Raw genomic sequence first — 25824 nt, forward strand, 5'->3', positions numbered from 1 at the left:
ATTAAATGCATTATGATGGGATTCTAATGCATTGTTAAAGTGGGGAAGCTTATGTCTTGATAACATCTGCCATTTAGGTCCATTTTGCTGACTCTCCTCATTTCAGCTCCACAGTCATAAAGCCGCTTTCTGATTATAATTTATTTATTTATAATTATAATTTGGCTTCCCAAACAGATATGCAAATGGAGAGAAAATGCTCTAATCCAATCCATTCTGTGATTACGCTTATCATATAAAAAATTGGTATTCTGGCTCTATACATCAGTCTCTATGCGCTAGTTAAATGTGAATCTACGCCTGAAAGATAGATTCGCTCTTGGTACATTTACATAATAGCCTTCTAAGCCTGCACCCCTGAGCCCCTGGACTGTGATGAATTTACCTAAGTAATGCCACCCTAGTGGGTACTGTCTGAGTAGCCTAAAAATCTCCCCCAAGTGTGGCAGCTATATTTACCATATGCAGAATATATCCACGAGCTCCCCCACATTTCTCAGTTCCCTTGCGCTTAGATGGGGGTATATGACCAGTTGCAGCCAATAAGCTATGAGCAGAATTGACACCTATCACTTCTGAGGCAAACAGAGTGAGACTTCCATACACTGTTTCCTCCTGCCGCAGCACCCACAGAGGTCACATGTTGAAATAGCAGAAGGCAAAATCAGCCTGGGCCCCTGCAGGACCATGGAACAGAACCCCTCCTGACTTGTACTAGACAAGTGATAGGAATGAAGATAAAAGTTTGTTATATTAAGCCTCTGTGATTTTGTAGGTATTTCCTACATTAAGATAACTCAGTCTAACTCATTACGCCAGGGGATGCCGACTTTGATGGGAGCACTTTTTTCAAGCAATGGCAACATTATACTTGAGTGCTGGGATACATTTCTAACAATCTCCCTACACATTCCCCTATGCCCACTCTTAGTAAGATCAGGTAGGTAAGAGGTGGGCAGAAGCAGAAGAAACAGGGGAAAACTGTACCCTGAAACCCGCCCTACTTATATCAGCAAAAAACTCACTCTGCACAGTATGCTAATTCTAGAAGCTCTTTGCTCCTGCTACCCACAGATGTCATTTCATTTCTTCTTATTTATCTATTTAGGTATGCTTCTCCCGCCCTCACCCCTGCTTCCTCGGCAGCTACTTCTGGAGCTCTATGGCCCCTACAGCCTCTCAACCTTTGACCAGGTTGACCCAGTAAACACAGTAAGTATGATCAGTTGCCCTGGCTATTCTAACTCAACTGCTCATTTCTAAATGGACAATTTTTTAAAAGTCACTTACAAAAGTGAATATAGAGTTTAAAAATATAGGATGAAGGGGCACCCGGGTGGCTCAGTCGGTTAAGCATCTGCCTTCAGCTCAGGTCTTAGGGTCCTGGGATCGAGCCCCAAGTCGGACTTCCTGCTCAGTGGGGAGTCTGCTTCTCCCGCTCCTTCTGCCCCTCCCCAGCCCCCACCCCGCTTATGCTCTCCCTCTCTATATATCAAATAAATAAATAAAAATCTTTAAAAATATAGGATGAAAAGTCAACTCAGATGTTTGAAATAGCAACTTTCATGCAAAAAGAATTCAGAATCACCTCAGGGACTCGTATCCCAAAAATATCTATTAAGAACTTAGAAGGAAATTAAGAGTGTGCTTATCGTGATGAGCCCTGGGTATATAGAATTGTTGAATCAGTATATTGCACACCTGAAACTAATATAACACTGTATATTAATTATACTGGAATTTTAAAAATAAATAATTTTTGAAAAGAACTTAGCATACATTGGGGAGATAAAATTCAGACCCTTACAACTATGCATTTATATAAAATCATTCATACAATTCAGTTCAAGGTGGAGAAAACTTTGCACTTTGTGAAAACCCTCCAGTGATTCTTAACCGTGGTGTAACCCACTGATGAGTTGGGAGAAGGGGTGAGCTATGTGGCAGGTCATTGGTTACTCATTAAGCTAAAGCCCTGAAGCCAGCGAATTGTTTACTTCATTGCAAATTAGGGGAAACACAAGATTACTGCTAGAATAAATTCACTGTCACATGCCTTAGCAAAAATAAATAAAAATAGAAAGCATGGTAGCAGTAAGGTGACAAAAATTGGGACACTACGGGCATTTCTAACTGATTAGCTTGCAGTTTTTGAGATGGCTGAGAATTGCCATCAATGAGATCACCTTAAACAAACACTGTTAATGACTTGAAAAAGTCTCCATCCCAAAGTCAATTATAGGTATTCAACATTACAGATTTAACTGAACTGAAAATATGTTAGAACCAATTTTATTAAGGTAAGAGAAGAATGCTTTTTAAGTTACACTCTAAAACTATACATCAAGATAAAGATATTATATTGCTTTTAGAGTTTAATTTTATCACCACAGTAATACATATACATTTTTTGAAATATCTGGGTTTTTGGGTTATTCTGTTATATGTCCTGATTTTTTAGTTATTGAACATGAATGTGTTCCAGTAAGGGAAATAATTTTTTAGGTGCCTTAAAATGACTCCCAATCTTACCCCCCCCCACACACACACACACATGAACAGTTGTCACCTTTCTATCTTCATGACCCATCTTTGTCCATATATATTCATATTGTCCATAGATATAAACATAACATTGCTAACATTTTGTAGTCCACTGTAATTCCCTTTCTTAGTATTGTGTCATGAGATACTTTTCAATATTTCCACATAGTTATTGCATCTTTTTAATGGCTACAAAATAGTCTATCAGATACTCACACCTAAGTTTAAATGATTTGATCTTACTCCTCATAAATGTACTCCTCATTCTGTGATTGGTAGTCATAATTGAAGGTGACAACATCATTCTTTGTTACTGGTTACTTCTATGTCAAATACACTCGTGGGCAAAGCCAAAACTCCATAAATTAATTAGTCAGGAAGCATGATGAAATTTCCATTAATATGTCTTCATTTTTCTATTTCTAATGTGGGGATGAAGTGAACTGCTGTGCAAGTTTGGTAAAGGCAGCCGCTTCCATTTCTTTTTGTGCAGAAAACACTTAGTCATTCAAAATCTCAGCATCGAACCACAGCCACCTCTAGGCTGTCAGCGTGCCCTCTAGAACAACAGCAGTGCTGCCCCTGATGTCAACCCGCCCATCAGGACGCAGAGAAATCTCCAGCTCTCCTCCTCGGTGGGAACACTGAAAGGCTAAAGAAAACATAAAACAAGTCACGAGTTAATATTGTTCGTCTTCACCCTTTCTAATTCACAGAACATAGTGGAAGACCTCTCTCTTCTTACAAGCTCCAGAACCCTCCCAGCTCAGTGGAAAGAATAAATTCCTTCCTCTGTCCGTAGCACTGCTCAGCCTGCCCTGTTCTGAGGACCGAGAGACCACAAACACAATTTGAGCCACAAAACACACAGCTCCACATCTTCTCTTCCTCAGTCATTTCCTCTGTCACTTCCCGTAATGTCCCGGACACACCCCGCGCATAGCTTCCTTCCCGCTTCTGTCTGGGAGTAAGTGAGGACCTGTGATAAGATAGAGGCACGGACTAGAAGTTTAAAAAGATAAAGAGGGGTGATCTTGGCCCTCCTGAGAGAGCCCCATCTTTCCAGGTCTGAAGAGGACAAAGGGAGCTTGTTTACCCATTGTGCTTATCAAGCAACCAAACAGTCTCCACCTTCCTGGAGTTCGGGCGTAAGGGAGAAACTAGGCTCACCAAAGAAAGACCAGCCAACCTGCTATCCCCAAATCAGAGTCACAGAGGCCTGACCCTCCCACTAGGTAAGACCTCCCATCCTGGAGGGTCAGATTCCTACTTTGACTATTGGAACTGTGTAGCCTCCATTGGCTGCAATCTATTTCCTCTCCACCCCCCAAAGTCATTAGGGGACTTGGTTCAAAAGCAATTTGTTTGATTCAATCCCGTGACTAGCAATGGCAATAAGGAACTTTGGCGATCATCCCATCTCAACTTGTGACATTCTAAATAACCTCACTGGGCCAAAGTTATACAGCCAGTTAATTTTATTCAACAAACAATACTTGGGCACTTACTGTATTAGAAGTGTGTCTGTGTTTTGGGGGGGACAGGGGTGGAAGATATTCTGAGTAGAGGATTCAGAGTGAAGCAACGTAAAACCTTTCATTTTCATATGGGTGATACATGACATTTTATTACATCTTCAAATCAATGGTACATATGAGAAGGAATGCTAGCTTAAAGTTAGAAAATTTTTTTTTAAATAAAAAAAAAAACTATCCTACCATGCATGTCTTTCTTCCCCAGTTGCTGGGACCAGTAGCTGCTGAGAACAGCATGTGCAGACCCTTAAAAGAAGTGAAAAGTTATGATACAAAAACAGGGGTGGCGTTGTGGTAAATTGATAAGCAATTACAACCAACTATCTGGTTTGACTAAACCTTAAATGACTTGATCATGATGTTGGCCAGGGCCACAGCAGAGTGTGGAATTATGAATGGACATAGAAAGGAAGACACAGAATTTATGGATAAGTTCCTCCAAATAATGTATCTGCTATGTTTTACACTTTCTGCAGGCCGAATTAAACTGCAGGGTCTTTTTTTTCTAATGTTTTAATTTGAGTCTAGTTGACACACAATGTCACCTTAGTTTCAGGTGTACAACATAGTGATTAAACTTCTCTGTATGTTATCCTATACTCTCCACGAGTGTAGCTACCATCCGTCACCATACAATGCTATTACAATATTGTCGACTATATTCCCTGCGCTGTGCCTCTTATTCTTGTGGCTTATTCATTCCATGACTGGAAGCCTGTACCTCCCACTCCCCTTCACCCTTTTCACCCATCCCCCTAACCCCTTTCCCTCTGGGAACCATCAGTTTGTTCTCTGTATTTATAGGTCTGATTCTGCTTTTTGTTTATTTGTTTTGCTTCTTAGATTCCACACATGAGTGAAATCATATGGTATTTGTCTTTCTCAGTCTGACATATTTCACTTAGCATAATACCTCTAGGTCCATCCATGTTGTTGCAAATCGCAAAAATCTCATTCTTTTTTATGGCTGCATAATATTCTAGTGTGTGTGTAGGTATGTGTATATACACACATCACATCTTTTTTATCCATTCATCTATCGATGGACATTTGGGTTGCTTCCATATCTTGGCTATGGTACATAATGCAATAAACATAGAGGTGCATATATCTTTTTGAATTAGTTAAACTGCAGTTTTTAATTCTTGTCCTGTCTATCAGTTCATTGTCAGGCCATGGTAGGAAGATCAAGTGCTTCACCTAAATTTTTCTCTAATCTTTCAAGGGAAGTATCTCCTTCCTCCAACGATGAACATGCAAGGAAAACTGGGAACTCTGACAAAAGGTTCAATTTTCCACCAAGCCAACATTTTTAGGCTTTTAGTGCCAAAAGAACTTTGTTTTAGTGAGGCATTTTTTTTCACTTGATTGTGCCCTAGTTTTAGATCAGTGAATAGATATTAAAATGAAGAAACAAAATGTAAAGTCATAACTGGGAGAAAAGGATGGGTTTTCTTCAGGAAAACTTACTAAATATCATGGGAGGTCCACCTAGGATGACCAGTCATCCCAGTTCGCCCAAGACTGTCCTGGTTTTAGCACCAAAGGTCCTGTATGCTGGGGAATCCTTCAGTCTCAAGCAAGCTGAGATGGTTGATCATCACTGTCCAAAGACCTTCCCACTTTAGAAAAGCATTATTACAGGGGAAAACACTTTCTCTCTGTAGCAGTTAAAATCTTTGTGAAGCATATGTAAATCCACTCAAAACTTCTTTTCCATGGGGGAAGGTCAAGCTGTACTGTTTGGATGTCATTGGGCATTTTCCTGAGTCTTTAAGAAAATGCTTTGCTGAGCTTTGAATTTCATGTTTTGTTTCTCATAGAGTAACTAGGTCAAAGTCCTGAAACAATCCCAGTCTCTGTCTTCTGTTCAGAGCAGGAGCCTCAGAGGTTCTTCCCAGCCTCCTTCTGCCCTGACCACCATCCCATCCGCCAGCCTCCTCCATCAAGCATCCCCCCCTTTTCTGCTCAGCCCACTCTTCTCTAAGAGGATGAAAGGAGGAAGCTTCACATTCTTGCCCGTCTTTGATTTCATCCCTCTGCTTCTGGTTGGTAGATCTTGAATACCTATGTTCCCAAACCCATCCCACCCACTTTGGGGGCAGGTCTGGGAGAGCTATTCCTGTCTGTATCTCCCACCTACAACCCAGGAATTTATCCTTCAAAAAATAAATCTTATTTAGGTGCCAATGATCACACAGGCTGGTCACTGAAAAAAACAAAAGGCTTTGTGACTATAGTGGAAATTGGCCCCTTAATTTTGCAAATGGCAGATCTGGAAGCGTTGGTTCAGGGAACCAGTTCTGTCATTATTATTAAAATAGCTAAGAGTTATTGGGTGCTTATCATGTGCCAGGCACTGTGCTAAGCATTTACCATGCATTGTTTTTACATAACCTTATGAAATATTACTCATACTTTATAGAGGAGGGAATATAAACTTTATTTTTTTTATTTTTTTAGTTTTTACTTAAATTCTAGTTAGTTAACATATAGTGTAATATTGGTTTCAGGAGTAGAATTCAGTGATTCATCCCTTACATGTAACAGCCAGGGCTCATCACAACAAGGGGAATAGAAACTTTTAAAAAAGTTAAGTCATTTGCCCAAGGTCAACAGCTCAGCAGCTAGGACGAAAACCCAGGCTGTTGGACGTGAAGGTTTAACCCTGCTATATATACTGTCTCCTTAATTCTGTAGTTTTCACTCGAGACTTCAGTGAAAGAATGGGGAGGGGAAGATAGGGAAACAAAAACAGCTCAAAACCCAAACAACCTGAAAGGTCGTGTGAAGGGCACTTAAAGAGCTATTTGTTACTTTCCTCCACTGTTGAACCCTCCCCAGGACCCAAGTCAAAAAGTACCTGTTACAGGGTCTTCAGCCACACCAACCCACGGTGCAAAATATCTGGAGTAAAAATCAAATGCTTGGGTCTGCCCTCCAGGCTCTCCTTTAAGGGTGAGAATGAGTCCTTTCACCTTCCCTGTGTTTTCCACTTGCGGCAGATCCTGTGTGTTCACCTTCAGGTTCTCCAGGAATGACCTGGTTCATGAATGGGATGGATTAGGACAAACCCATCTCACAGACCACTATACAGACTCTGTAGAGCAAGTGAGGGTGCAGCTTTTGCCCAAAGGGCTCAGCAGGAGGGGAGGAGAGAGCAAGTAGAATATCTTCCTCCCTAGGAACAAAACTCTCTGACTGCATAAATCATGGTTTGACTGGACCTAGCACAGCCAGAAAAAGCCAGGGCTATAAATCTGGGTTCTCAGCCCTCCCCAAAGTGCTGCCGAAGCCAAAAATCTTGTTTACCTCTTGTAAATATCACTGAGCCGGACAAGGAGCTTTCGGGTATCTGGAGAATGGCGGATGTCTTGGACTAGGGTATCACCTATGGCAGTCTGTGGAGACAGACCAAAAACTCCTCAGGAGTGCGCCCTGGGTCAAATCATTGATCTTCTATATGGGGAACAGCCTCTCATGAGCATCTCCTGTGTGCCAGGCATACCCAGTGTCCCCAATCCCAAGAGTTTTAGTTCAGTTTCAGGACTCAAGGTGTTGCCCAAGGAAGGCCAGTTTTCTGGAGACCAGAGACCCTTAAGGGGGTTGAGCTCACCCTCTAAGAGCCAAAGAAAAGCATTGTTCACAAGTATTACTATGTGCCTCAACACGCTAATCCTTCAAATGGGCATTTTCCTCACAAATAAGGAGCAAGACTTAGGCCCAGGGACAGGGACAGACACACACACACACACACACACCTTGACCCAGGTCTGAGGGGCCCTGGAGTCAAAGCTCTGAATCACTACTGTCTACTGTTTGTAGAAATGGGGGCCTCAGGCCCACTTCTTAGCATTGTTGTGAGGATTAAATGAAATAATATATGTGGAGTCGCAGCAGCAGTAACTAGAAGATTCTACATGGCAAGGACCCAGGGCCAGCAGTTTGAATGGAACTGGGGACTAGAACACATCTTAATGCTGCTCTGCGTGGCAAGCACTGTTTTCACTTAGATTGTATGCTGCAGATCAGTAATGTAGCAACATTTTCTAAAGATACCTGGGTTCACCCTTTACCTGAGACTGCACATAATCTTGCTCATATCCTAGAACTTGTTTGTCTGTTTGCTTGTTGACTTGGAGTGCTGAGGGGGATGATGAGTGGGGGAAGCCCCTCCAAGTCACCCTTTGGCACCCCCACTGGCTGTAGGCAGAGCAGATGAGAATTACATGGTAGTTGTCTGGCTATCATTAGGTTGCTTCAGGTTCTCTAATCTTCTTTAGGGACTGAGATGCTCCGGGTCCCAAAGCCAAGACTCCCTCCACTTTGGGTGGTGCCTCGGCTGTCTACCCCAGCGACCACAGCTGAACAATGTCCCTCCCTCTGGAAATGGAAACTCTTGCAGCCAGAGCCTGTCTGTTCTTGGGCCTTTCAGCTTCTCCGAGGGGTCATTCAGCCCTCCTCTGCATGAATTCTGATGTCAATTTGAAAGTCTAATTCTCAGCTGAGAATCTTATGACCAGTTTCTAGGAACACAAAACAACAATACTCAGGATACATAACCCTTTATCATCCCCACTTTACAAATGCTGACCCTGAAGCTTAGAGACACCGCATTAAGTTCTTTCTACCATGAACAAGGTCTGTACTGTGAATATTGTCCATTTTCTTGTCAACTTGCTTAAAGCAATTCATTTATGAATGTTGGCTTGTCTTCCAAAACCCAAGCCATAGGTGGGGCTGAGTGTAAAATCAGAATCTGTAATGCTTGCTTCTACTCTTTGAAAAACATAGATAATGCAAGACACTAAAGATTATAAATGCTGTAGTTGAACATTCACTGAGAAACACCCCAGCGGTACCCAGGGTAGACCATTTAGTGAGAATTGGTTTTCTCACTGCAGCCCTTGCCCTGATCCTGATGGGGCCCTTCCTTCTCTACAGACTAAGAACCGGGTCATGCAGGGCTGCTCGGGCCCCCTGGAATCCCCATAGAACGATTGTAGTGCCTACCTCACCCAGTGACAGTATTAAGTGAGATGATGCATGTGAAAAGCTTAGCACCTGGTACTGCCCAGGGGCAACTCTCAAAAATGTTCATTAGCATGATCGTTGTTATTCTCATGAAGGACCACCCCTTCCTAGACCTCTTGAGGAAGCCAGGCTATGAATCTCGCCTTCTCTCTCAAGTTGCCCGAGCTTTCCTGTCCTCCTCCATCAAAGCACAGCCCCTCACCTCAGCCTCATTCTCCACCACAGAAATCCAGGCCGCCCTGCCCAGCAGTTTCCATTGCTTTCACGCTCGGCCCACCACACAGCAGTCTCTCCTCCCCCTTCCTTCACGGAGGCTAATCTGGCAATGAAGAGCCAGGAACGACTGCTCAAGCTTCTCACCAAATAGATTCAACATTAAAATTCACACCTCAAATGCACCATGCACTTTTCATCCAAGCTTAGGCTGGAACGCTTATACTGATAGAAGGCCTATCTTTGGGGGTCGTATGGTACTGAATCTTTTTTTTTTTAAGATTTTATTTATTTGGGGCGCCTGGGTGGCTCAGTTGTTTAAGCGACTGCCTTCATCTCAGGTCATGATTCCAGGGTCTTGGGATCGAATCCCACATCGGGCTCTCTGCTCAGCGGGGAGCCTGCTTCTCCCTCTGACCCTCCCCCCCTCTCATGCTCTCTCTCTCTATGTCATTCTCTCTCTCAAATAAATAAATAAAATCTTTAAAAAAAAAGATTTTATTTATTTATTCATGAGAGACAGAGAGAGAGAGAAAGAGGCAGAGGGAGATGAGGGGCTCGATCCCAAGACCTCGGGATCACGACCTGAGCTGAAGGCAGACGCTTAACCGACTGAGCCACCCAGGTGCCATGAATCTTTTTTTTTTTTTTAAGATTTTATTTATTTACTTGAGAGAAAGAGAGCAAGAAAGAAAGAAAGCACAAGCAGGGGGAGGAGCATAGAGGGAGGGAGAAGCAGACTCCTTGCTGAGCAGGGAGGCCAACCCAGGCTTGATCCAGCACCCTGGGATCATGACCTGAGCCGAAGGCAGATGCTTAACTGACTGAGCCACCCGGGTGCTCCCAAATGGTACTGAACCTTTGTGTTCAAACAATAAATGACCAAATCACACGAGCTTAGGTTTAATTCTTTTCACCAACCTTTATCAAGTCCTCCACTTCATGGAAGTCCTAGATGGGGAAAAAGACAAGACCACTGTCAGGCACGCAAGCTGTCAGTTAATATGGTTCATGGCAATAGTTAGAAAGAGCTGACCTGGGGGTGGGCAGGATAAAGAGGTAGATCCAGGATAATACTGTCCTCTGCTCTTCTGGCCTTCAGTTCCCCACTCAGAGTGACAAAGGTTAGAGTGTTATTCACGTTTTCTGGCAAAAAAAAAAAAAGTCTTACTTTGTCAATCAGAAAACTCTCTGAAAGGAAATCAAGAAATAGGAAAATAAACTTTGTTATATATTTGCACATCTGTTTTGATCACTACTGCATTGTCTTAGATTCCCTGGCTTTTCCTGAAAGGAGGGGTTCAGGTTTGGGTTACTGGGGTCCAGAGTAGAGATAGCCCCCACCAGCTTCTCACCTGAGAACCAAGAACAAAACTGGTTGGACTTGACATCATACTGCAAGGCTTCAAAGGCCAGCTCCTTTATGCTGACTAACTGTGCCCTTAAGCAAATTATTTAACCTCCTTAAGCCTCAATTTCCTCATCAGTAAAATGGGGTAATAATTAAACCTACCTCATAGGGATGAAACAGTGTTTTCTAATGCAGATTTTAAATATCCACCTATAATACTAGATTGTTACAAATAATACCAGTCTAAAATATGCCAAGGGGATGACAAATAGAATATACAAATTATGGGGGCGCCTGGGCGGCTCAGTTGGTTAAGCGACTGCCTTCGGCTCAGGTCATGATCCTGGAGTCCCTGGATCGAGTCCCGCATCGGGCTCCCTGCTCGGCAGGGAGTCTGCTTCTCCCTCTGACCCTCCCTCCTCTCATGTGCTCTCTCTCATTCTCTCTCAAATAAATAAATAAAATCTTTAAAAAAAAAAGAATATACAAATTATGAATACAGTCTACTAGAAACAAATCAAGCTTACCCTAAATAAACCAAGCTACACATAAATTTTTTATTTAAAAATTGGACCGCAAATGCTGGTATACTAGCCCTTCATGTTACTGATACAACTTGGACCACTTATCTGACCTCAATGTGGGTAACATTTTCAGTGAAAACAAAGATCTGTGACCTAATTCTTTTTCCCCCCTTAATATTTCTGTAAAACTTAACCATATCTAAAAGGTAAGGAAATTTGGCATTGTTGATTAACTTTCACTGAATATAAAATGTATACTCCAGAGCCCAAAGTTTAATTTTTCTCATTATAAATGGTGGAAGACATCATTATTTGCAAAGCATTTTTTCATATTTTATCTTATCAAACCTTAAGACCACCCTGTGGGGGATCGATCTGAAGGCTATTATTCTAAATCTCTGCCCCACACCAAACAATGTGGGGTTTTCAAAAGGCACTCAATCCAACTTCAGTAAAATCTTTTTTCAAGACTGAGTTCCTAAGCAATATTTCAGGGTATTTGCCTGCCCTCATTCTTGTCCCCTATCCACAGAAACCAAAATTATCTTGTTAAGACATATCATGGGTTACATTATAGAGGGGCCTCAATGTTATCTCCTGCCAGTCACCCCCCGCACCCCCAACCACCCCAGGGAAACTCCAGCCACTCCAGGTATACAGACTACTCCTCAGGAGCTTTGCATTTGCTGCTGCCTCTGCCCAAATACTCCTCCTCCCACTCTAATTCTTTGCACACATGGCTTGATATTCTTCAGCCTGACAGTCCCCTTCTCTAGTGGATGCTGCGGTCCAGCATCTCAACCTTCCCCTCCGAAGGCCAGGACTAGCGAGGCAAGGAAATACAGAGGCATGCATTTAAGGAGGCACCTGCTCTCAGGCGCAGCCTGAAGGCCCTGCCCCAGCTGCCAGGGGTGTTGGTGACTGACTGCTCTCAGCTGAGTCCCACTCTGTGAATCGCCCTTGGGTGAGTAGAGCTACTTTACCCGAAGTCAGGCTGCTTTTCTGGGCATTGGAGGCTGATCAATGGAGGGTATAAAGGCCTGCACCTTTGTTTCTATTTGGAACTATACTACTTGAAGGATCATTGCAGTTTCAGATCTCCCTGTGGATTTGGCCTACGCCTTTCTTTGTTGCTACCACTTCGCAGTTCAACGTGTCCCTCTGTTCTATTCTGCTTTCTTTACTCCCTGCCAATATTGACTCCAAGAATACTGCCCACAATTCTCCCAGCATGCAATGTGCTTCCCAGGGGAACTCGCCCTGTAACACCTCCCCGTACCCTCCCCATCTAAGTAACTCCCCAGAGAACCTCCTTTTCCAATGCTGCTCTGCCCACTTACACTCTTACACTCTGTCGTATCATCCTGTATATTTCCTTGCTTAACTTTCTGTTTGTTGTCTACACCTATTCATGGCTGCTTCCATCTCCACTTTTAGGGCATTTCTGGGCATCTCTCCTCTGCCTGGCTCATTGCCACAGAGCCCTGATCTTTATTATACTAAATGTAGTGAAGATGAAAACTGGTAGGACTGAGGTGCAGCATCCTCTCTTCACAAGGGAAATGTATATAGCCGTGGCTCATGAATCTTTAAACTTCAAAGTAAAGAAGCTCTTGTGAGGGGCATTTGGCTGGCTTAGTCCATAGAGCATGTGACTCTTGATCCTGGGGTCGTGAGTTCAAGCCCCATGTTGAGCGTAGAGTTTACTTTAAAAAAAAAAAAAAGAAGAAGAAGAAGAAGAAGAAGCAGCTCTTGTGAAATGAATCTCAGTGTGGGTGGGGACATATTTGGAGCAAAATGTGACTTATGGTTCCCCGATGCCACATCACGTGAGACGCCTATTGTGTATTGCAAGCTCCCCTCCTGTGTTGGTCAGAGACCAGAGAGCTCCCGTTCAGAATAAAATGGCATTCTAGGGAGCAACGACCAGAGCTTTCCAACAGGCCTGGCACATAATCAGAAAGGCCAAAGTTTCGGGGGGCTGTATTTGTTTCAGCATCATGAATAACATGAATAGACTCTGTAATGTCTTGATAGCAGGGACTTTGATTCATCACAAAGCGTGAGAATTTAAAAAAATACTTGCTATTTGCTGAGTGACAGGTTCATAAAAGAAAATCACATTACTTATCTTCTCAAACAGCACAGCCGCGGAAGCCAGGGTAGCGTGGCCGCAGAGGGGAACCTCACTCACCGGCGTAAACCACCTCAATCCAAAGCAGGAACCTTCAGAGGAGGAAAAGCCAACGAGAGATGAGATCACTCCCATACAAGTGGGTCACAAACTTTTCATTTTCTTATTCTTTTCTCAATATTTCCCTAGCATGATTAATAACTGAAATGCATTGTGAAGGAAGAGTGAAGTCTAGGCCAGCATCCTAGGGCTCCCCGGTGCCAGATCTGGAGCTGAAACATTCAAATTACTCAACATCTGCTCTCCCCAGACAAACTGAAAACCAAATCAGAATCTCCCCACCTTCTCTCCTGTCTGCATGCAAATCTCTCTGAAATATCATTCCCCCACTGGAAAAGCAGTTTCTGGTACCGTCCAAGAATGGCTTAAAAAAAAAAAAAAAAGCATATTTACTTTGTGTAAAGTTGTCAGTGGGGTGCAGTTTTCGGATAAAAGCAGTTTCAGAGAGGTTCATTTCTCTTGCAATTTTTTGATGCATGTCTTCATCCAATTTCTAAATTAGAAACAAAAGTTCACTGAGACTCCAGAAACACAAATCAGACTTCCTTGGACAGCAACTGCCATTAGTTAATAACACAGCTTATTACTATTAAAAGTTACATGCCTCAAAGGAAATAATTGACAAGGAAGTCAAGACACTTTTACAAAGATTGTTTCTCAGAGATCTATGCTTGTAGCTCTCCATGAAGAGCTGTAGATGCACAAAGCTAGAACAGACTCTGAAAAACCTACCGGCCAGCCCTATCTTTTATCAGATTATTATCTAGTCTACCTGAGAGCATATGTTCTCTTCTAAACAATCTCCACAAAGGGAAACTCCACAATCTCCCTTTTTTGTGGAATAAAAAGATCTTCAGCATCCACTCTAGGTAGGCTGGCCCATTCTGCTCCCATCTATACACGGTTCACTCCTTTTTATGAGTCAAGCCTCAGGCTAGAGGTCACCTCCACCAGGAAGCCTTCCAGCTGCTCTGTCTAAAGGCTTTGTCTCCTCCCAGTGCTTAGACCACCTGAATTTACCCACTGTGTCCCTTCACTGTCTGTCCCCCAATATCTGAGTTTATGAGGGCATACAATGTACTATCTTGCTTTTTTCTGACTTATACCTTGTATTCATCCAGAATGGTAGGAGCTCAATAAACATTTGCTGGGAGAATACATTATTCACTACATCTTCATTTTTACTTGTTTTGTATGTGTAAGCTCTATGCCCATCATGGGGCTTGAACTCACTACCCTGAGATCTAGAGTGACATGCTCTACCGACTGAACCAGCCAGGCACCCCACTTCATCTTCATCTTTAAAATTCTCAATATAGGGCGCCTGGGTGGCTCAGTTGGTTAAGCGACTGCCTTCAGCTCAGGTCATGATCCCAGAGTCCTGGGATCAAGTCCCGCATTGGGCTCCCTGCTCAGCGGGGAGCCTGTTTCTCCCTCTGACCCTCTCCCCTCTCATGCTGTTTCTCTCTCCCTAACTCTCAAATAAATAAATAAATAAATAAATAAAATCTTTAAAAAAAAAAAAAACTCTCAAAATAGATATTGTTATCCACTTGCATATAAAGAAATCAATCACAGAGAGGTTGTGTAATATCCTAAGGTCACAATATGCCAAATAAATGGTAGAGTGGTTAAGAATGTGGGCTTTGTAAATGGTAACAACCAGTGAATCTAGGATGGGATGAATATAGGATGTTCATTGTACCATTCTTGAAATTTTTCTGTAGTTCTTAATTTCTCAAGATAAATGGTTAAGAAAATAATGTGAATTTGTATCCTGGGTCAGGTCCTAGTAGCAGTGTAAGAGTGGGCAAGTCATTTAATCTCATGGAGCTCCAGTTTCCACACCTTTAAAATGAGGACAATAGTACTTAGGTGAAAGAGTTCCTGTGGAGACACACAAATACATATATATACATGCACACACGTTCCTCTTAACTCAAGAAAAAAAATGGGTCAGAAATATGAGTTTTCCTTTAGAGAATGAAAATCAAATTTTTAATCAACAAATACTTGCTAGTTATATTTTGAATTCTAAAGAAGTCTCAAGACAAATGCCTTTTTGCTTTGGCCAAATTTAGTATTCTTGAGACCCCGAAACCCAGAAATAAGATTTATAACTTTATACTAATAAATTCATAATTCACTTAACTGACTTATGCAAGTTAAACACCCATTATCTTTCAGTTGATTCAAATTCTTTTGAAACACTTTCCACATATTCATATAAGGCACAAAACGCTGGTTATTGTGACAAATCAGTCATGATTTTTAAACTATCAGCTGAGGGGTGCCTGGGTGGCTCAGTCGTTAAGCTCCCTGCTCAGAGGGGAGCCTGCTTCTCCCTCTCCCACTCCCCCTGCTTGTGTTCCCTCTCTCGCTGTGTCTCTCTCTGTCAAATAAATAAATAAAAATCTTTAAATAAATAAATAAATAAATAAACTATCAGCTGATATAAAAATCCTAGCGGACTTACTAAGCTTTTCTTAAAAGGGCACTGTCTTCAAAATCTATAGACGATGTGGAGTCCTAGAGAGAGAGAAATGACTTAAGCAACTGATATTTACTGTCTGAAAGCCCAAACATAACACAATGGTTTTGTGTTTTACTTAGCATTTTTCTTTCAAAAGATTAAATCCAATAATGCATATAAAGTGCTCATCACAGTGCCTAACACAAAGCAAGTACTTGGTAAATATTAGCTTTTTCTTTGAGTGGCTCAAAACCCATGTTTTAAGCAGCCACACCACTCTGCCTCCCCATAACAAAGACAAACTCTTATTACCCCTTGAACACACTGCAGACAGGAAAACCAATGTCTATCAGATAAGACAGATTCCTGCAGTGTTTCTAAAGGAAAGCAGCAGTCAGCTACCAAGTGCTGTGCTAAGTAGAACACCACTACGGAGGGAATGCCTTAGAAATGCAGGGTCTCAGGCCCCACCCCAGACCTTCTGATTTAGAATTTCCTTTTTTTTTACTAGACTTCTAGGTGATCCATGTGCACATTAAAGTTTAGAAGCTCTGGTGGTTACGATACGACCCCGTGTTCAAGGGGCTTAGCATCTTGCAGGGAATCAGAAAGTACCAGTGACCAACACCAGAGAGTATGTAATTGAGACACAGATTTGACAATAAATACTCTAGGACTTTAAAGATGAAGCTGTGAGGTGGACTTAGAAAAAGAGCATATTTGGCTGAGTTGGACAGGAAAATGTGGGCAGAGAGCTTTGCGTTGGGGTTGCTTCTTGGGCAAGTCATTTGACCTCGCTTCTGTTCTCCTTCTGTTAGATCTTTGACATGCTAGGATTCTGTGAGCCGAGGTAAGGAGAACCAGGATGGTAGGAATGAAGCGGCATGAACATCTGCCACACCTGTGGGCCCGGGGAGTGAGTCGTACCCCCTGAGTAGAGGGGCTGGGATCTGCTGGGCATCCTAGCCAACAGGGCAACAATGTTAAGAAGCACTTCTCTCGGCTCACTGAATGTTCTGTGTGGAAACTGGCCCACGTGCCTGGGCATACAACACCTGAGAGAAGCTGGGAGCCAATTAAGTCCCTCCTGCAGAGTGTGCAATCACAGGCCTCGGTGGTGATTGAAGGGGTGATAAATAAAAGCCTGTGTTGGTCTTTCTGGATTTGCCGCTGTGGCTGCAGGAACCTGCAGTGCTTGCTAGTCCTTCTGTGATCTGGCCAAACTCCCTATCCTCGTCCTTCCTTTCCTGGTCTATTGCTTCCCTCCACCTTTAGGACAAGAGTCTCAAAAAGCATTAAAGCATCCCCCATTGTAGCCAAGCTCACCGTCTATTGTTAATGGATTTCTTTGCAGTTGGGCTTTTTTGCACATCGGCTAGAATACACACTTCACTGGCCATCAGCTCTTCTGTCCTCTCTACCTTGGTGTATTTGAATTTCTGTAACTAATCTCTGTCCCAGGACACTTAAAACACACTTGCTATTTGCCTGAGGGGCCAGAGATGCCGTAGAAAGTTTGATAGTAGCCGTCCTCAATATGCATCACAGGCAGTCGAATTTCTACACTGGAACCAAAGGCCAAGATAATGGTGAATCATTAGAAGACTAAAGTTGCTTCAATTTGGGGAGCTTGAGAAACAAAAGAGACTGCATTCAGGCAAAAAACTAAATTTTTGTTTCAGTCATTTTTTTCATTTTACACTAAAGTTGTTTATTTTCAAATGCAGCACATAACAGTTACACACCAACAACTGTGAATTCTCTTGCTCTAATATCCATTTCCCTTTGGCAATCTCATGAGTCAAATTTCCGACAGCAAAGACAGCCATGTTTGTTTTTCTGAGTTCCAGTGTGCTGCATTGGGACACTGAGGTTTCATCATTATATGGCCCACAAACATTAATGATCAGAAAGTCAGAGCAAAGTTTTAAAATACTCCCATCTTGTGGCAGCTTGGAAATATGACAGCCTAAACATGACCGTCCTGCTATCAGTCCTTGTTCATTTGTCCCTCTGCTATAAATAGATCCCAGCAAAGGAAAAGCACTTGGATATGGAAAGATCTAAATCATCCAGGAAGAAATGGAAAATTCCTTCTGAAGCACTTGGATTTCCTATTTTGAAGTTATGTCCATACAACGCAGCACTCAAATTGCAGGCTGTGTTCAGTGGTTCCTGATGATTCTTATGGGTGCCTAGTCTCTCTAGCTCCATCATAGAACTCAAAGCTTGTACTCACTTTGCACACCCCACCACCCCAACTCACCAATGACAATAAAAGATCAGTAGTTGTTAGTCAGCTAGAACTCTTAGAAAGAGATCTTGCCATAATTTAATTAATAGATTTACCTTCATTAAACAGATAGCTATTTAGTGCCTCTCATGTGCTAAGCCATGTGTCATGGAATAAGAATAGGATAAGATTTCATAGAATATGCAGTCTAGTGAGGAAGACAGGCACTGAATGAATTACACCAAGAGCAACGCATGCTACCAACTGGAAAGTAAGGGATGCCATGGGAGAACATAAAAGGGGAGGACACGGGTTAAAAGCATGGGATCTGCAGTCACACAGACCTGTGGTGGGATCCTGAAGTCAGCCACTTAACCTTCCTCTGCCTGTCTTTTCATCTGTAAAATGGGGATGATAATAATAATAAGACCTAAACTTAAGGGTGCCTGAGTAGCTGTCAGTTGAGCGTGACTCTCAATCTCAGGGTTGTGAGTCCAAGCCCAGCATGGAGATTAGTTTAAAAAAAAAAAAACAAGACCCTCTCTTAGAGTCGATGTAAGGGTTAAATGAGATAACATATAAAAAGCACTTTAGCACAGTATCTGGCTGAACTTGCCTGAAGTCATTGCTCCCATAGCCATAGCTGAGAGTTATGTTCTAGAAGCCAGTGAAATAAATTCCCACATCAGCATCTCCCCCTCCCTTGCACTGCTCTTTTTCCTCAAATACTGGGCAAGAGAAAACCTTCAATGCCCTGGAAAAATCTTCTCTGCACTCTTCATCATGCCTTTTCTGGGCATAAAAATGAGATATAACTTTGGAGCCCCCTAGAACCCCCAGGAGCCTCTGACCCAGTGTAAGCACACAGAGCCAGGGATCCTCTAAGGAAGGGCACCAAGTCTGGAAATAACCACTGCATCATAAGCTTTCCCAAATGAGTTAAAGCACAAACTGAACACAGTATTGCTATATACTCGGTTTTCCTTAAATACATAACATACCAAGCTGCAAAGAGGCTTTTTTTTTTTAAGGCTTTTGTTACTCTCTAAATTTAACCAGGAAAACTGGAACAGCAAGTAGTTTAGGAACTAAAACTAGGCATTCCTCTAAAAGTGCAAAGCCAATCCTCCTTGCTGTCTCTGGAAATGATTGGGTTAGTGTTTCAAAGAATAAAAATGCATAGATGTGAATATTATATTTGATCCTGGCGTAGCGTCCGGCACATGGTACATAGCCAGTAAATGCCAGCTGAATTGGAACAAATGTATACAGTAGGCACACAGCGAAGTTGTTCTTATGGATAATTTTAACAGGAAAACCCAAGAATAAACTGGTGTTTAGAAAAGATCCTCTGAGGGGCGCCCCGGAGGCTCAGTTGGTTAAGCGTCCAACCCTTGGTTTCGGCTCAGGTCATCATCTCAAGGTTTTGAGATCAAGCCCCGCATCAGGCTCCGCACCTGATACTGAGTCAGCTTGAAGATTCTCTCTCTCCCTCTGCCCTTTGCCGTGCTCATGCTCTTTAAATAAATAAGTAAATAAGTAAATAAATAAAATCTTTAGCAAAGGTCCTCTGACACAGTGGTTCTCAGCTGGAGGCAATTTTTAGTTGTCGTGACAGGAGGGAGACGGGAAGATTGCTGCCATCTAGTGGGCAGAGACCAAGGATTCCGCCAACATTGCCCATGACAGCCGCACACAGCAAAGAATTACCCGGTCCAGAATCTCAACACCGCCGCTGTTGAGAAACCCCACCCTAAACACACACCTACATATACATAAACACAGACACACAATAGCAAGAACAAGAACAGCAAAACAAAACAACTTGAGGCTTTGTTAGAATATGAAGAATAAAGATGGGCTCCCTACCCGTTATTTTCACTGATTAAAGCTGGTTGACAGAAAAGTAAACAACATATCACCCTTTAGCATTACCCCAGCCCTCTGACCTATTCAAGTAGTTGGTCATGAGTTCCTGTAGTTTTTATATAGCCTTCAAAGTAACATATCTATTTCCTTTTTAAAAATACTGTTTCTAGGGGCACCTAGTGGCTCAGTTGGTTGAGCATCCAACTCTTGATATCGACTCAGGTCATGATCTCACAGTCGTGGGATGAAGCCCCATGTCGGGTTCTGAGCTCAGTGCAGAGTCTGCATCAGATTCTCTCTCCCTCTCCCTCCTGCTCTCTCTCTCTCTCAAATAAATAAATAAATTTTTTTTTTAAATATCATTTCTAGGGGCACTTGTGTGGCTCAGTCGGTTAAGCATCCAACTCTTGATTTTGGCTCAGGTCGCGATCTCAGGATTGTGAAATCGAGCCCTGCATTGTGCTGGGCATGGAGCCTGCTTAAGATTCTCTCTCTCCCCCTCTGCCCCTCCTACCCTAAAAAAATTTTTTTTTAATATTGTTTCTATATATTTTCCATGCCTCTACATGATCTTTACTGTCAAATAGATTTTCAGGCACTTGAGGACACCATCAATTTTTTAAGGTTTTAATTTTTTTTCAAATATCTGTTCCATGTTCCATTTAGCCCTTAATCTGTTTTTATTTTCAGCTAATGTACAGTGTTATAAGTTACTCATGTGAAAATTTAAAAATGGACTTGTCTAGAAAAGAAAACAGAACAAAATTTATAATATTCTAGAAGCTCTTGGAATGTTGCTACCCAGAATTTTTTACTTTCCTTTCCTTCCAGAAGTCTTTATCAAAAAAGGAGGAGGAGGAGGAGGAGGGGGTCCTTTTTTTCAAGTATTCAAACAACTCAAAGTGCAATTGCCTGTCTTTAGTCTGTCAACCAAGTTTTTTTTTTTTTTTAAGACTTTATTTATTTGACAGAGAGAGACACAGTGAGAGAGGGAACACAAGCAGGGGGAGTGTGAGAGGGAGAAGCAGGCTTCCCGCTGAGCGGGGAGCCCAATGCGGGGCTCGATCCCAGGACCCTGGGATCATGACCTGAGCCAAAGGCAGACGCTTAACGATTGAGCCACACAGGCGCCCCCACCAAGTTTTTTTTTTTGTGATTAGTCTCATCTCGTCAAATTTTTAAATAATTTTAAACAAAACAAAACAAAACAAGAATATTCCTCTGAAGCCCTTCACTTAAAATCTTAAGTAGTTTCTCCTCTGTAAAATCCAAGACTGTTCTGTTCTCTGAGTCCCTATTGTACCTGGTACCATTAGATCTTTTAACCTCTGTGATAACTATTGAATAATGATCAGGTTTCCATGTCTGTTTCACTCACTAGACTTTGAGCACCTCAAGGGCAGACAAACTTACTAATCTTTGTACTTCCTATCCCTACCCCAAAGCTGGCTTGTGGTAGATGTCGATAAATATTTGTAGAATACGGTAATGATAGGCTAAACACCTACTGAACTGTGGGCAACATTATAAGGTTTAGCATTTATTTGTCTCTGGTATTTTCCTGAGTTTACTTGTGTTCTCTCTAGGTGTTTCAGGTGTCCACTGTGCCCAGAAAAAAAAAAAAAAGAAGAAGATAGCAGGAGGGGAAGAATGAAGGGGGGGAATCGGAGGGGGAGAGGAACCATGAGAGACGATGGACTCTGAAAAACAAACTGAAGGTTCTAGAGGGGAGGGGGGTGGGAGGATGGGTAAGCCTGGTGATGGGTATTAAAGAGGGCACATTCTGCATGGAGCACAAACAATGAATCATGGAACACTACATCAAAAACTAATGATGTAATGTATGGTGATTAAAATAACAATAAAAAATTAAAAAAAAAAAAAGAATCCAAGGGCATAAACCACATTTTATCCTTCCACTAGAATTTTTATTGATTATGAATTGGGGAAAGTGCCAAATTAGCCTCCAGGAGAACAGGATTCTCATATCCACAGAATTGAAAACTAGCGAATTATTCTTTAGATTATCTGTTCAGTTGTCCCTGACAGGCCATCAAAGATTATCTATTCAGTTGTCCCTGACAGGCCACCAAATTAGCCTGGTACCATAGATCCAAAGCTCGGAAGTGAATTGGGAGACTCTCTAGAAAGTATCCCTGAGGGGCGCCTGGGTGGCTCAGTCGGTTAAGCGACTGCCTTCGGCTCAGGTCATGATCCTGGGACTCCAGGATCGAGTCCCACATCAGGCTTCCTGCTCGGCGGGGAGTCTGCTTCTCCCTCTCCCCCTCCCCCTGCTTGTGTTGCCTCTCTCGCTATGTCTCTCTCTGTCAAATAAATAAATAAAATCTTTAAAAAAAAAAAAAAAGAAAAAGAAAGTATCCCTGAATCATGACTTCCTTATTTTCTTTTTCTTTCTTCCATTCTTACTGAGGCAGATCTCTTTGAACTATGCTAAGTTCTTTGCTTGAATTTTTGCATCCTGGGGCACCTGGGTGGCTCAGTCGTTAAGCGTCTGCCTTCGGCTCAGGTCATGATCTCAGAGTCCTGGGATCGAGCCCCGCGTCGGGCTCCCTGCTCAGCGGGAAGCCTTCTTCTCCCTCTCCCACTCCCCCTGCTTGTGGTCCCTCTCTCGCTGTGTCTCTCTGTCAAATAAATAAATAAATAATCTTAAAAAAAAAAAAACTTCTGTATCCTAGTTTTTCCAAATATATAAACAACATATAAAATATATTTGGAGAGAGAGAGAGAGAAAGGCTCTGGTGTACAGTGAGTATACTGAAAGTAAAAGGAATAAGTTGAAGAATAATGCTAATTCTTGTCATCTGGTGAAAACAATATGAAAATCACTTGAAATTATTTTCAGAACTCTTCAAGAATACTACATGGAGACATGCAACAAATATACTAAGACTCTTGACAAGCAATTTCAGTCATTTCCACAATTCCTTGACATGAAGTTGTTTGCCAGCTTGTTTCTAAAGAATGTTCACGATTCAGAATCTTCTTGTTAATCATTCTCTCACTAATCCTCCCAAGCTCTTGTGTTACTTGATAAAGCCTATTAACTTTATTACTTTCCGCATTTTATGGTTGGAAAATGCCAGCTGCAAGGTTGTGTAATGAATGTATTCTTAAGGTGAGACGAGGACTCTTCATCACCATTTTGCTGCTCTGCTTGAGGGAGAAAATAAGTGTACCAAGGACTCAACCAACAGTATTCATCCATCTCAGTAAAACCCCAGCCATTCACCGTCTTGAGAGCACACTAGACTCACTTGGGGAACTTTAAAAAACAATGCTGCCTGGCTCCCACCCCCAGAGAGTCTGGCATAGGAATTTTAAAGCTCCTTGGGTGATTTTCATGTGCAGCTTGACATTCACTGCACTTGAAGTCCCCAACACACACTTTACCCAAATTGGTAAAACTTACTTAAAACCATCAATTGCTTACTGTATTTCTGAAATAATTCTCAGCTAATCTACTCTTGAACTAATTGCTCTGAGTGGAAGGGCTCCTTGGCTTGTTCCCTAATAGCCAGGTACCAACACAAATGAATATTTAACTATTCTGTTAATACTTATCCTAATCAAAAGCTGGGTTTTTTTCTTTTCTTTTCTTTTCTTTTTTTTTTTAAGTAGGCTCCATGCCCAGCATGGAGCCCCACCGGGGCTTGAACTCATGACCCTGAGATCAAGACCTGAGCTGAAAAAAAAAAGACGTGAGCTGAGATCAAGAGTCAGACACTTAAACTGAGCCACCCAGATGCCCCTCAAGAGCCATTTTTAAAAATGAGACTTTCAGGAAACAGTTCTCCCTATATTAGAGCTTAATTCCTTCCTTCTACTTAATAATTTAATTCCTTGCAAAATGTTTTTTGCTTGTCCTGAAAAGAATTTCTAATTGTCTGAAATAGGTAAGGTTAAAGATATCCAGCTAAAATCTTTTACGTTAAATATAGTATCAGCAATGTTCAGTCACATAAAACTCATCTAATTTCATTTGCCTTCACATTTGGTGCTCACTAAATGAAAACCTGATGGCTAGCAAAGAGTTCTGTGTATTTTTTTTTTAATTGGTTTTAGTTCTTCCTTACATAAATCTTTCTTTTTCCAGACTTAAAGTATCTGGGTGCAAGCATTCTCATCATATAGTTTGGTCAAAATCAACTCGCAGGCATGAACATTGCTGATATCATTTGACAAAGAACACGAACCAAAGACAAACAGGTGGATCTAATTTCTTTTTTTTGTAAGAAATATTTGGTTCTACAGGAATCTAGAATTTCAGATACTGCACTTCAAAACCAAGTACTTACATTTTCTAGGAGGCAAACAGCGGCAGGATTCCCACGAAATGCTTTTGCTGTAAATGCATCTACTACAAAAACAGGGAGCTTCATTTTTCTTGCTCCCAAAATTGCTGGTAGCCTGCTCTACTTCTACTTGTTGCAAAAAATCAGGAAGTTAATGTTTTACTTGGTGTACAGAAGCAACCAACGACCCAGGTCAAGCAATGACTCCAGTACACCTACATTTAAAGATAGGTGATCCCCTAATATTTAAGTCTCTAAATTGAATTTGTTTTAAAATACTGGATGAGGGGCTCCTGGGTGGCTCAGTCGTTAATCATCTGCCTTTGGCTCAGGTCATGATCCCAGGGTCTGGGGATCGAGCCCCGCATTGGGCTCCCTGCTCAGAGGGAAGCCTGCTTCCCCCTCTCCCACTCCCTCTGCTTGTGTTCCCTCTCTCGCTGTGTCTCTCTGTCAAATAAATAAATAAAATCTTAAAATAAAATAAAATAAAATACTGGATTAATAGGATATTTAATTTTCAAATTTTGTATTGATATTTATACTGAATGTATACTTAAGAACATAATCATATCATTTCTTAGAGTAGCCAAACTAGCTTAGGTTATGTTTTTAATGAAGTGCTTGAAATGTCCAAGGGGATGTGTTGCAAGATTTCTTTTCCTTCAGTTTTCGCAGTTCTTGGTCACACTGCATGAAGAATGAAGAGGTAGACCAGACGAAGAGTGGTGGGCAGCAAAGCAAAGTTTATTGAGCTTTAGCACAGAGCTCCTGAAGAGGGAGGGGACCCGAGAGGGTTGCCACTAGAGTTTCTAAGTCTAGGGGTTTTAGCAGCTTGTTGGCTCTGTTCTAATCTGATTAACCCTCCAGGCACCTGTCACCAATCTAGTTTTTGTCATCTAACTATCACATGAGAAAGGGTGGAGGGCTCCTTCCAGGGAGGTGTAAAATCCTTTATTTTTATTTTTTAATTCAATTAATTAATATATAGTGTATTATTAATTTCAGAGGTAGAGGTCAAGTGATTCATTAGTCTTATATAACACCCAGTGCTGATTACATCACGTGCCTTCCTTAATGCCTGTCACCCAGTTACTCCATCCCCCCAGCCCCCTCCCCTCCAGGAACCCTCAGTTTGTTTCCTATGATTAAGAGTCTCTTATGGTTTGTCACCCTCTCTGATTTTGTCTTGTTTTATTTTTTCTTCTCTTTCCCTATGATCCTCTGTTTTCTTAAATTCCACATATGAGTGAGATCATACAGTATTTGTCTTTCTCTGACTTATTTTGCTTAGCATAATACCCTCTAGTTCCATCCACGTCGTTGCAAATGGCAAGATTTCATTTTTTTTTGATGACTGAGCAGTATTCCATTGTGTGTATATCCACATTTTTTTTACCCATTCAACAGTCAATGGACATCTGGGCTCATCTTACAGTTTGTCTATTGTGGACATTGCTGCTATGAACGTTGGGGTGCAGGTGCCCCTTTGGATCACTACATTTGTATCTTTGGGGTAAATACCCAGTAGTGCAATTGCTGGG

The 25824-nt window shown here is 41.9% G+C and overlaps 1 protein-coding gene across 1 annotated transcript; it reads right to left on the bottom strand.

The window, feature by feature from the left end:
* Positions 1-3083: 3083 nt before the first annotated feature.
* PBLD (phenazine biosynthesis like protein domain containing) lies at positions 3084-24370 on the bottom strand. Its single transcript, XM_021699956.1, has 9 exons — positions 24287-24370; positions 13789-13888; positions 13329-13427; positions 10363-10472; positions 10248-10277; positions 7392-7480; positions 6943-7121; positions 4263-4325; positions 3084-3196 (listed from the first exon to the last, which is right to left on the bottom strand). The coding sequence occupies exons 1-9, from the start codon at positions 24368-24370 to the stop codon at positions 3084-3086; spliced, it is 867 nt and encodes a 288-aa protein (XP_021555631.1).
* Between the last annotated feature and the right edge of the window lie 1454 nt (positions 24371-25824).

The sequence above is a fragment of the Neomonachus schauinslandi genome, chromosome 6, assembly GCF_002201575.2.
Source record: "Neomonachus schauinslandi chromosome 6, ASM220157v2, whole genome shotgun sequence".
NCBI lineage: Eukaryota > Metazoa > Chordata > Mammalia > Carnivora > Phocidae > Neomonachus > Neomonachus schauinslandi.

Excerpts from the sequence above, each read along its gene's own strand:
- PBLD (XM_021699956.1), bottom strand. The coding sequence starts at position 24,370 with ATGAAGCTCCCTGTTTTTGTAGTAGATGCATTTACAGCAAAAGCATTT. Across the intron at positions 10,473-13,328 it reads TGTGCTGTTTGAGAAGATAA|AAAACGTGAATAACACTCTA; the intron begins GTAATGTGATTT and ends TTTTTTTGCCAG. Across the intron at positions 10,278-10,362 it reads TTTATCCTGCCCACCCCCAG|GACTTCCATGAAGTGGAGGA; the intron begins GTCAGCTCTTTC and ends TTCCCCATCTAG.